Source organism: Nomascus leucogenys, chromosome 14, assembly GCF_006542625.1.
Source record: "Nomascus leucogenys isolate Asia chromosome 14, Asia_NLE_v1, whole genome shotgun sequence".
In the NCBI taxonomy this organism is placed as follows: Eukaryota; Metazoa; Chordata; class Mammalia; order Primates; family Hylobatidae; genus Nomascus; species Nomascus leucogenys.
The window spans coordinates 4479755-4492951 of NC_044394.1; the positions used below are offsets into that span (position 1 = coordinate 4479755).

The 13197-nt window shown below is 39.4% G+C and overlaps 1 protein-coding gene across 5 annotated transcripts in view; it reads left to right on the forward strand.

Annotated features, from left to right (window-relative positions):
• The window catches only part of TOM1L1 (target of myb1 like 1 membrane trafficking protein), a 55278-nt gene that overhangs the window by 41189 nt on the left and 892 nt on the right, over positions 1-13197 (forward strand). For 4 of the 5 annotated variants that reach the window (XM_030828592.1, XM_003272275.3, XM_030828591.1 and 1 more), the window contains 4 exons: positions 6012-6063; positions 8307-8412; positions 8835-8916; positions 12671-12732. In XM_030828592.1, the coding sequence (XP_030684452.1) occupies positions 6012-6063; positions 8307-8412; positions 8835-8916; positions 12671-12731 (301 nt within the window). In that variant the 3' untranslated portion in view covers position 12732. The remainder of the gene's footprint in view (positions 1-6011; positions 6064-8306; positions 8413-8834; positions 8917-12670; positions 12733-13197) is intronic. The other variant, XM_012503340.2, reaches the window with a different exon arrangement.

Here is a 13197-nt window from a genome sequence, read left to right on the forward strand (position 1 = left end):
TAAAGTAGCTGATTCTGTTTGCGTTATCTTGCTAATCTTGTTGGGTAATGTGAGAAAGAATAATACAGATAAAATCCCATTACAACAAGTGTCTATAAAATTCATTAAAAGTCAAATTTCAGCTAATAGCTGCCTGTTTTAATCTGTAACCTTCTTGGATCTAATAATTCAATATGCATAAAAATCACTTGGGTGACTGTCAAAAAGTCAAATTGCTGGTCCCCAGAAACTCTGATTCAGCAGCAAGAATCTTTAACATGCATTCCAGGAGGATCATAATGCAGTGGTTTTCCTATCATACATTGAGAAACCCTATGATGGACATCTATACCAAGATTCGAGGGTGTGTACCTGGTTTAAATCATATGCCTAAGATCACTTGTGAGAGGCAAAATCAGCCATTAAAATGTCTTACAATGTTGAGATTTTTTCCATCCCTTTGTGTTTGCAGTTTAATTTATTCACCATCACAGAAAAAGTGGGTGATGCAGTTTTTCATAACATAAAGAATCCTTAAAAAACAATAACGAAGAAGACAGGATAAAAAATAGGTCTTTTTTTTTTTTTTTTTTTTTTTTTTTTTGAGACAGAGTCTTGCTTTGTCACCCAGACTGGAAGTGCTGTAGTTCAATTTTGGCCAACTGCAACCTCCACCTCCCAGGTTCAAGCAATTCTCCTGCCTCAGCCTCCCAAGTAGCTGGAATTACAGGCACCCGCCACCACACCTGGCTAATTTTTTTTTTTTAATTTTTAGTAGAGACCTGGTTTCACCATGTTGGCCAGGCTGGTCTCAAACTCCTGACCTAAGGTGATCTGCCCACGTTGGCTTCCTGAAGTGCTGGGATTACAGGCATGAGCCACTGTGCCTGGCCCATAGGCCATATTTATGGCCCACTTACTAACAGGCAACAAGCTAAGAAGTAGCTTACTACTTACTTACTTAGGAATGCTTACTAATTACTTAACAAACCTATGAGGTACGTGCCACCATCATTTTCATTTCAAACATGAGGAAACCAAGGCTGAGGAAAATTAACTTGCCAGTGGTTGCCCAGCTAGTACTGAGACAGGATTCAAATTTAAATGGGATTCAAAATCAAATTCTGATTTCAGTAACTTCCCTCTTTTTGTTGTTAGTTTTGTACTTTAATTTTATTTCTAAAATTTTCATATACTAAAATTGACCTTTTTTTTTTGGTTTGGTGTACAGTTTTATTTATTTTAACATACGTATAGATTCAAGTAACTACCACCACAGTCAGGATACAGAATAGTTCCATCACTCAACAAAACTCCCATGTGTTATTCCTTTATAGTCACACCGTTGCACCCCGACCCTCAATCCCCAGCAACCAGGAATTTATTCTCTATTGCTATAGTTTGTCTTTGAGAATGTCATTCAAGTAGAATTATACAATATGTAATCTTTCTAGAAGAGATTGTATTAAGTTGGTATTTGCTTTATGTGTTTTGAAGCTCATGCATTCAGGTATGTTGGATCTTATTGGTTGATTGAGTCTTTTATCATTATGTAATGTCCTTCTTTGTCCCTCATAATTTTCTTTGTCCTGATGTTGATTTTGATAGTAATATAGCCACTCTAGTTTTCTTTTGTTTAGTGGTTGCCTGGTATATTTTCTTCTGCATTTTACTTGTAACTTAACTGTATTAAAAGATTAGAAGTCTCTTAGAAATAGCCTATAGTTGGTTCATGCATTTTTATGTATTCTCACAATTTCTTTTAATTGATATGTTAGGTAATTTACATTTAATTTAATTGTATGTAGAGGTTAGGTCTACCATTATATAGTTTTCTATGTGTTCCTTTTTTTCTGTTTCCTTTTTCCTGCTTTCTTTTGGATTATTAGAATATTTTTAATGCTCCATTTTAGTTTATTGTGATTTTGACTGTATCTTTGTATAATGGTGTGTGTGTGTGTGTGTGTGCGTGTGTGTGAAATAAAGTTGCTTGGTAAGTAATGTGGTTTAAAGTAGCTGATGCTGTTCCTGTTATTTTGCTAATTTTGTTAGCAAAATATATATATGTATACATGTACACACACACTCACATATACATAAAGAGAGTTTGCTTTAGTGATTGCAATATGCTTATTTTTCAGTCTACTTAAAATCAGTGCTTTACTACTTGAAAGTAAAAACCTGGGCCAGGCATGGCGGCTCACGCCTGTAATCCCAGCATTTTGGGAGGCTGAGGTGGGCAGATCATGAGGTCAGGAAATCGAGACTATCCTAGCTAATACGGTGAAACCCTGTCTCTACTAAAAATACAAAAAATTAGCCGGGCGTGATGGCGGGTGCCTGTAATCCCAGCTACTCAGAGACTGAGGCAGGGGAATCACTTGAACCTGGGAGGCAGAGGTTGCAGTGAGCCAAGATTACAGCCACTGCGCTCCAGCCTGAGTGACAGAAGGAGACTCTGTCTCAAAAATAAATAAATTAAATAAATGGAAGTAAAAACCTTATCATCATATGGATTCCCCTTTTCTATAATAGTTGTCTTCTGTATTACTCCTCTATACATTGAAAAGAAACCACTAACAGATGATGTTGTAATTTTTGCTTACAACCCTGAGATATATTGTAAAGAATTCAAGAAGTGGCCGGGTACAGTGGCTCACACCTGTAATCCCAACACTTTGGGAGGACGAGGTGGGTGGATCACTTGAGGCCAGGAGTTTGAGAGCAGCCTGGCCAACATGGTGAAACCCTGTCTCTACCAAAAAATAGAAAAAATTAGCCGGGTGTGGTGGTGCGCATCTGTAATCCCAGCTACTCGGGAGGCTGAGGCATGAGAATTGACTGAACCCGGGAGGTGGAGGCTGCAGTGAGCCAAGATCGTGCCACTGCACTCCAGTGACAGAGCAAGACTCGATCTCAAAAAAAAAAAAAAAAAAAAAAAAAAAAAAAATTCAAGAAGAGAAAAACAGTCTATTATATTTACCCAATGTTTACAATTTCTCTTACTATTCTCTTCTGGTATAATTTCCCTTCTCTCTGAAGAATTTTCTTTATCAGTTCTTTTAAAGCAGGTCTATTGGCAGTGAAGTCTCTTAGTTTTACTTCATGTGAGAATGCCTCTATTTTGTCTGTTCCTGAAGGATGTTATCAGTGAATACAGAATATGGGGCTCACAGTTCTATTCTTTCAGCAGTTTTAAAAAGCTGTGCCACTCTTTTCTAGCCTAAATGGTTTCTAGTGAAAAATCTACATTCATCTGAGTTGCAGTTATTCTATAGATAATGTATTGTGGTTCTGTCTGCTTTAAATAATTTTTCTTTTTATCTAATTTTGAACAGTTTGATTACAATACGTGGGGTATGGATTTCTTTTGTTTCTTTCTCTTGGGGCTTGGCTGAATGTATTAGTTTCCTGGGGCTGTAATAACAAATGGCTGCAAACTGGGTGGTTTAAAACCACAGAAATTTATTCTCTCACAGTTCTGGAGGCAAGAAGTCTGAAATTCAGCAGAGTCACACTCCCTCCACAACTATTATGGGGAAATCTGTTCCCTGCCTCTTCCAGATTCCGATGACTTGTGGGTACTCCTTGGATTTCTTAGCTTTTGGTCATGTCATTCCAATTTTTTTTTTTTTTTTGAGATGGAGTCTTGCTCTTTTGCCCAGGCCAGACTGCAGTGGCACAATCTCGGCTCACTGCAAGCTCCGCCTCCCGGGTTCACCCATTCTCCTGCCTCAGCCTCCCGAGTAGCTGGGACTACAGGCGCCTGCCACCGCGCCTGGCTAATTTTTTGTATTTTTAGTAGAGATGTGGTTTCACCGTGTTAGCCAGGATGGTCTCGATCTCCTGACCTTGTAATCCGCCTGCCTCGGCCTTCCAAAGTGCTGGGATTACAGGCGTGAGCCACCGCGCCCGGCCGTCACTCCATATCTTGCCTGTACCTTCACCTGGCTTTTTCCTGTATGTGTCCCAAATCTCCCTCTGCCTTTCTAAGGTGATTTGTCATTGGATTTATGGCCCACCCAGATAATACAGGATGGTATCCTCATCTTAAGATCCTTAGTTACGTTTGCAAAGACCATTTTCCCAATTAAGATAACATTCACACGTTCTGAGAATTAGGACATGAGCATAGCTTTTGGGGGGCCACCATTTAACCCACTAATGGAACTTCTTGAATGTGGTTTGTGGCTTTATGTCTTTCACCAAACTTGTGATGTTTTTAGTCTTTCTTTTTTCAGAACTACAGTCTTTCTGCTCTCCTGCTGGAACCCTGATGACACAAATTTTGACCTGTGCCATTGTCTCATAGATGTTTGGGGTCCTGTTTGTTTCTTTGTTTTACTCTTTGCTTCTGTTTTGATTGGATACTTTCTGTGATTTATGTTCAAGTTCACCGACTGTTTCCTCTGTCATTTCCATTTTGCTATTGAGCTTGATCTGTTTTTTTTTTTAATTCAGTTATTGTAGTTTTTAGTTCTGAAATTTCATTTTGGTTCTTTATATCTTGTGTTTTTGCTGAGACTTTCTATTTTTCAGTTTTTTAAAAAAAGATTGTTTGCAGTTCTTTGGAGCATGTGTACAATAGCTGCCTTAAACATCTCTGAGATAATTTCAACATCTGTGTCCTCTTGGCATTGATATCTGTTATTGTCTTCTCGTGCAAGTTGAAATTTTCATGGTTCCTCATATGCCTCATAATTTTGGATTCTATCTTGGACATTTTTAATGTTTTATTAGGAGACTCTTGGTCTTAATTTAAATCATATCAAGAATGTTGATATTTTGATTTTAGTAGGTAAACAACCTGGCTAGATTCATTCCACAATTTTAGCCCTTTTCTATGGGTGGTGGCTCCAATGTCAGCTATATTTTCAAAGCCTTTGCAGTGCCATTCAAATATGTCTCATGTATGTTCCATCCTGTGGTCAATCTAAGGTCCAGACGGCAGGTTGTTTGTTCACTTCTCACCGTTTTTGGCATCGTGACTGAGATGGGATCCATGCATGCCCAGGTCAGGGGGTGAGCTCAGTATTTCATAAACAACGTCATGAGGTTGTTTTCCTGAGTCCTCCATCATCGTGATTTATCTGGTACTTTCTAGTTTCCTGGGACTCCCCTTTTTGTTTCTCCAGTCATAAAGTTGGAGCTTTAGTTACCCTATGATACCACACATTTCCTTGACTATGCTTATGTCTGGACTAAATGGCAGGACAGAAAGGAAAAAAGGGTATCACAGCTCCTATTGAAGAGGAAGATTCTTCTCACTGCGTTTCAATTTCCTACAAGTCCCATTGCCTCTGCTGTCGCTACAGCCACTTTGGGGTTGCCTGTGGTTTGGGTTGTGAGAAAACAGAGAGAAGAGGACAAAAAAGGGACAAGAGATTTCCACATTCTGAGTGTTAGGAGTGTTTCCCTTTCCTGTTTCTTGAGTGAGAATGAGAAGCCTTCTAGAGCTCTGTATGTTCTCATTGATGCCTGGGGTTCAGGCTGCATTGCATTTGGTCAGGAAATATGAAGGGGCAAAAAATGGTAAATTCACCAACAGTTCAATGATACTTGAATTCTGGTCTTCTTTCCCAATCAGGCTGCTCCTATTATTCAGAGTCCTCAAATAGTTGCTCTATGCATTCCATCCACCTTTAAGTGACATTCAGTGGAGAGACAGAGTGCAGTACATTTGCTCCGCTTTATCCTGGACCGGAGACCTCACAGCTTTCTTCTTAACCTGTGTTCTCTACTACTTCTCATCCTTTAAGAAATGATGGGGTGATAGCTACTCTGATCGAAAGACTAAAGGCTCTGTTCTTAGTGTTCCGTGCACACTCCATATTCTCAGGGCCCCCACCACCCAATGGCATCATAACCTGATGTGCACTAAAACCAATTGTTTTATAAATAGTTATTACAAAATGACACTTTATGCAGTCTGAAGGTACCTTTTAGGTTTTGTTTTTAGACTAGGAAAATTATCTTTTTGCATTTGTGTTCTCACTGTAGGGTAATCATTCTGTGTTATCACACTATCCTAGGTTTGCCCAAAGGACCAGCCAAAACCTCACCTCAAGCCACGCATATGATAACGTAAGTAACAAAACTCTTTTGTAGCCGTGCACCTAGTCAGCAGATTATTGTGGCCAGAAAAGAACTCATGGTCATTAATTCCCGTGTTCTGCTCAGTATTGTGTTGATGCGCAGCCCCTGTTAGCAAGATGGCTAAGGATCAAAATCTTTTTGGAGTTTGTATTTGCTATCTCCACTTCCTTTCCTTGTATTCTCTTTGACAGACTTCAGACATGCTCTTCTACCACTCTATGGACATAACTCTTGTCAAGGTCACTGGTGACTTCTGTATTGTGAAATTTAGAACTGCAGTTCCATAGTCCCTCATTTTATCTAATTTATCAGCAACAAATGGCAAAGTTGATCACTTCCTCCTTCTTGCACACATGGCTTTCAGACACCAGTCACTTTGGTTCTTCTCCTGCCTCACTTTCATTTCTTCTCCATCTCTTTTGCTGGCTCTTCCTCCTCTACTGACCTTTCCTTGTTGGAGACCCCAAGGATCAGGCTTCAGACTTCTCTATCTACATTCATTCCTCTATGGTCTTTTGGTCTCATACCTTGAAATAACCATTCAGTTTTTGACAATCTACAAGTTTGTATCTCTTGTAGCCCAGACCCCTTCTCTAAACTCAGAACTCATATATCTATTTTCCACTTAATGTCTCCTCTTGATTTCTTCCCAGTCTCCACTCTCAACCTGCCCTTCCTGCAGACTTGCCACCTCAGTCAATGGCCACTCTACTCTTTGCTGCATAGGTCAAAAACCTTGGGTAATAGTGCTTGACATCTACCTTTTTACTTTTTCTTTTGCCTTTTACTTTTAAAATGTCAATTATCCAGCCACTTCTCACCACCTCCACTTCTGCATCTTAGTCCAAGTTACCATCAGATGGACATTGCAGTGGCCTCTAAGGGAAGCCCTGTTTCAACCTTTGCCTCCCTTTGCATCCCTCCCACCCACGTCATAATCTGTTCTCAAAACAAAAACGGGGGCATTCTTCTTTAAGAAGTAAAGTCATATTATGTCACTCATTTGCTCAAAACCCACCTGTGATTTTCTTCCTCACTCCATTTTACTCAGTAAATGCCTGAAATGCTGATCTGACTGCACCTGTCACCTCTCCAGGCTAATCTCCTGCCCCTCTCTACCTTGGCTCACTTTATTCCAACCACACTGGTCGCCCCCACTTCAGAGACTGTGAACTTGTGTCCTCTCCAGTAACCACAAGACTCACTTTAGTCAGGCTGTGCTTAAATGTCCCCAGTGATGAGACATTTCCTGACCACGACCTATTAGAGCAGTATTCCACCCCAGTCTCTCTCCCACCCACTACTCTGCTTTTATATTAGAGCACATGCCATTGGATATCTGTTCACATTTGTTGATTGTCTGAGTCATGAAGGCAGGAACTTGGTCTGCTTTGTTTATTGCTTTATTAATAGTGCCTGGCAGCTGGTAGATGGCCAGGATATATTTGTGGAGTGAATAAGGAAAATTATGAGAAGAGATATTTCTAATTAAGATTTTAATATTTTATCAATCCTGATTTTGTTGTGTCACTGAGTGCCTCTCTGTAGATTTAAATTTTTTTTTTCCTACTCAAGGCTGAGATTTTATATTCAGAGTGAAACAACAGAGAATCTGGCCTGAGCCATTGAATCTGCTTCATTTTTAAAAGCAATATGTGTTTTTTTTCACGGTTTCTATGGGAAATGGGGTGCATTAGGCATAAAACCAGACAAAAATATAGTAAATTCTTGTTGTTTTTGAGACAGGGTCTCATTCAGTCACCTAGGCTAGAATATATAGCATGATCATATGATCATAACTCACTGCAGCTTCAAACCCTTAGGCTCAAGTGATCCTCCTGCCTTGGTCTCTGGGGTAGCTGGGACTACAGGTGTGAGCCACCATGCCCAGCTACATTTTTTTTTTTTTTTTTTTTTTTTTTTTGGTAGAGCTGGGGTCTTGCTGTTGCCTAGGCTGATCTTGAACTCCTGGGCTCAAGTAATCCTCTCGCCTCATCATCCCAAATTGCTGAGATAACAGGCATGAGCCACTGTGCCCAGCAGAAAAGTAGTAAATCTCATAAGTGATTATTACCTAAAAAAACTAAAGTAATAATTAAAAACGACTTGTTCTTGTCCAGTTCAAAGTATATGGTTCTTGGAACAATGTACTTGGAAGTGTAGGAGTCTCACTAATAAAAGAAAAGCTTAATGTAGAATGTTTATATGAACATGTGTTATGCTTTCTTCAGTTTCTGGAACATTCAAATTCAGTGTTTCTACAGCCGGTCAGTCTACAAACCATTGCAGCAGCACCATCAAACCAGAGTCTGCCACCTTTGCCCAGCAATCATCCAGGTACATGAGACCTTATTATTTGCATCAAATAAGGAAACTTATGAGAATATATGAGTCTGCCAAAGATTCATTGGTAACTGAAAATAGGAGAAATTAGAGGTGCTCCTTTGTATTTTTAAGCTAATAAAACAAATTCAGGGCAGATACCATTATGACTGACTTATAAGAGACTCAAAAATGCTTGTGTTAAACTGAATATTGTGTTTTGAATGCTAAGGCAAATGAATCTTTAGTTGAGGTTTGGAAACCTTTTTGTTATATACAGATTTGTTGAACTTGGGAGTAGCATTGGAACACCAGTCTGTTTTGGTTGTGTTTATTAGGATCTAATATTTGAAGTCGAAATTATAAAAAGAATATCAATTGCGTGTACTCCTCGAAAAGCACAATATATGTTTACTGGTCTCTTTTTTTGCCTAAAGCGATGACAAAAAGTGATCTCCAGCCACCTAATTACTACGAGGTAATGGAGTTTGATCCCTTAGCTCCTGCTGTCACTACAGAGTAAGTCATTTACAAAATGATTAATTTATTCTTTGTCTTGGTTCCCTTTGATAGCAGAGCTAACAGGGCTTGGTTATACATTTAACTTTGTTTAGGTCTTGGCAGAAATTGATGGCCTATATTAAAAATGTCTTATGAGGTTTTATGGCAGCTGTTACTCTTAATGGTCTTATCGTTCCAGCCTTGTGACTAAAAAATAAAAATGCTGGGGTTGCACGTTAAGAAATAACTGGAACTAACATGCTTAATGGACTCCTCACAGATCCCTTGGCAGAAAGTCATGTTCTCTTTAGCTTGAGAAGGGTACTAGTCACTGATTGGTGACATAAGTTTATGCCACATTGATGGAATATTTTAGCTGCTCTTTAAGAACTGATCCAAAAAAAATCTTATATTAGAACTTGTTTTTAGTCTTCTAAAGCATTAGTACAACAATTACTTTTTACTTAAAATCCTTAAAGCAACATTCTTTTATGATTTCATATTGGTCAAGATATATAAATATTAATGGAATGGTAAGGTCATAAGAACTTTAATATACTTTGAGTGACTGAAGGTTACCCCCCAAATTGTTAAAAATTATTAAAGCACGTTTATTGGAAATCATTGTTCAGAAACTGACAGACTACAGGCTGTATCTTGCTTGCAGTTTTTTTTGTTTTGACCTGTACAGAATTTAAAATGTGCATTTTAAAAATTAATTGCTGGTTCGGGAAACTCTCAACCATGTTTTTCCTCGGCTCTCACTCCAATATAACAATGAATGCAGATACTTCTGTGACCCCCAAATATGTGAGGATTTCTCTCCTTCAGCAGGCAAGCAATGAATTCTATGTCCTCTGATTCAATTCCAACACCATCTACCTGGAGATAGTGTCAGACCCCACAGGTTGACAGCTCAGTCCCCACCACCCCCACACCTACCTTCCCAGACACCAGTCACAAGCCTGGGCCTCTAAACTTAGGACTGACTGGCTTCAAGTTGGGGTTCCCATGACTGCCTCTTTGGGTTTGACTAGTTTGCTGGAGCAGCTCACAGAACTCAGGAAAATACTTAAATTTACTGGTTATTATAAAGGACATTGCAAAGGATGCAGATGAAGAGATGCACAGGTCGAGGCATGCGGAAAAGGCCATGGAGTTTCCGTGCCCTCCCTGGAGTCCCACCCTCCAGGTACCTCCATGTGTTCTGCTATCCAGAAACTGACCTGACCCAACCCCAACCCAATGAGTATTGTAGGCCCAAGGAACAACCTGTACAAAGACCCAGAGGGCAGAGTTCTGGCACATTCAAGGAAATGCAAATGCTAAAACCAAGAGTAAAGAAAGTTAACAGGCTCAGTATCAGATGAGGAAAATGTAATTTGGAAGCAAAGAGGAGTGAAGTACAACTGTGAAGAATAGTGCTAGGAGCAGACAAGATGAGAACTGAAAACTAAATAATGGATTGGAGATCATTGATGATTTTAGTAAAAGCTACTTTGATGGGCTGATGGAGACGGAACCCAAATTTCAGTGCATTTGAAAAGCATATGAGAGATTAAGTAGAGACAGTAAGTACAGATAACTTCTTAGAACTTAAATATGAAGCAGTGATGAAAACGGGTTTGGGGCCGGGCACGGTGGCTTACGCCTATAATCCCAGCACTTTGGGAGGCCAAGGCAGGCGGATTGCCTGAAGTCAGGAGTTTGAGACCAGCCTGGCCAACATGGCAAGACCTTGTCTCTACTAAAAATACAAAAATTAGCCAGGTGTGGTGCGGGTGCCTGTAATTCCAACTACTTGGGAGGATGAGGTAGGAGAATCGTTTGAACCCAGGAGGTAGAGGATGCAGTGAGCTGAGATCCCACTATTGCACTGTAGCGTGGGGGCAACAAGAGTGAAATTCCATCTCAAAAAAAAAAAAAAAAAAAAGAAAAACAACGTTGGTAGCTAGAGGATACTAAGGCATTTACTACTACAAGTAGAGATGGAATTAAAGGCTGTACTTTGTATCAAATGGGAGATATGGGAGATGCTGGAGAATCTGTGAATGTCAAAGAATAGGATCTGGCATAGAAGGAGAGGTTGAAGACTCAGAAAGGGAAGAATAACTCAATGGGTCAAGTGCTTCAGAAGCCAGGAATAGACAGGATCACAGAAATAACAGACAATACAAATGAAGATAAACTTGAAGATTTAGTGATGGGAAAATGAGGAATTTTCCATATCAAGACATTTAATGTATTATAAGAATGCAGTTTCTACCAGAGAGGTCAGAGGTTTGAGGAGAGTGAAGAAGACTGAAATTGTTTTGAGGGAGATGAGACCAGACTTTTTAGGGAAACATTAAAATTGTAGCACGATTCTGGGGCCTTAGGAACTTGGTGATCATGGTTTCACAGTGCTGTGATTTCTGAGATTTCTCCTCAGCCGTGTTTTGCTCTACTGTATATATGAATGTTGTGCTTTCAGGTACATTTTCCAGCTACAGACATATGTAAGATACATATAAAGAACTGAATGGGTCCAGCATGGTGGCTTATGCCTCTAATCCCAACATTTTGAGAGGCTGAAGTGGGAGGATCACTTGAACCTGGGAGGTCGAAGCTGCAATAAGCCATGATTGCACCACTGCACTCCAGCCTGGGTGACAGTGAAACCCTGTCTCAAAAAAAAAAAAAAAAAAAAACGAATGAAGGATGTCATTGAAAAAATACAATATAAAAAAAGTACAGAAATGACAGTGATGAGCTATAGATGGCTGAGGAGTCTGGACTGTAATCACATAAGTTAAATAAGCTGGAAGTTTTTTTTTTTTTTTTTTTTTTTTTTGGAGACGAGAGTCTTGCTGTGTAGCCCAGGCTGGAGTGCAGTGGTATGATCTCAGCTCACTGCAATCTCCACCTCCTAGGCTCCAGTGATCCTCCGACCTCAGCTTCGTGAGTACCTGGGACTACAGGTGTGTACCACCACACGTGGTAATTTTTATATTTTTTGTAGAGATGGTATTTTGCCATGTTGTTCAGACTGGTCTTGAAATCCTGGACTCAAGAGATTCACCCACCTCAGCCTCCCAGAGTGCTGGGATTATAGGTGTGAGCCACTGCACTTGTCCTAATATTTTAAAAAAATTTTTGAAACCAGAAGAAACTGAGGAGTTTTTTAAGCAAAACATAAACTGTCCAAATTTGAGCCATATTTCTCATTTAAATCACAAGAAAAAATTAATTGGTTCTATAAAATACATACTTTTAAGAGACATAGGAATTACAACAATAAGGCCGGGTGTGGTGGCTCACACCTGTAATCCCAGCACTTTGGGAGCCCGAGGCGGGTGAATCACCTGAGGTCAGGAGTTTGAGACCAGCCTGGCCAACGTGGTGAAACCCTGTCTCTACTTAAAATACAAAAAAATTAGTTGGACATGGTGGTGTGTCCCTGTAATCCCAGCTACTTGCGAGGCTGAGGCAGGAGAATTACTTGAACCCAGGAGGCAGACGTTGCAGTGAGCCAAGAAAGCACCATTGCACTCCAGCCTGGACAAAAGAGTGAGACTCTGTCTCAAAAAAAAAAGAAAAAGAAAAAATGAAGTGCAACATTAGAATTTAAATAAACTAGAATATACACTTCAGGGCAGAGACTTATTTTTACTCATATATAGCCTGAACTCCAAAACCAGCTCAATTTTTAATTACAGTGCTGGCAGTTAAAAACCAAAATAGCACTTTGAAATTGATACATAACCCTTTTGCTGTGATGGCTTTGTTTCAGAGCTATTTATGAAGAAATTGATGCTCACCAGCACAAAGGAACTCAAAATCATGGTGACTGAGGTAAAGACTTCAACTTATACAACTTAATTCCATATTCCATATAATTTCAGTATAATTATCACTTTACATATTTAGTATTTGTATTTTGTAAGGGCCATCTGAGTCTGACACTTTGAAATATGAGTTCCCCTGAATCATTCCAATTGTGCTGAACCATTGTTCACTAATGAGATTCACTCTCTGTGATTTTCTCATCTGTAAATAATAAGGCTTGGGAATACAGTAGTTTATGATATAGAAATATTAATGCTAACAAAATAGATGAGCAATAGGAGTAGCAGTGAAATCAGGCATTTGTCTTTCATATGCAGTTAATACTTGGTAACTGGTACCAGTAGACCCATTTACCGTTAGTCCTCCAAATAGGTCTGAGTTTTTCTTATTTTCAGTACTACTAATCCCATGTATTTACTATTTAATGGTCACCAATGAACTATTAAACTTATTTATTCCCCTTATACCCTC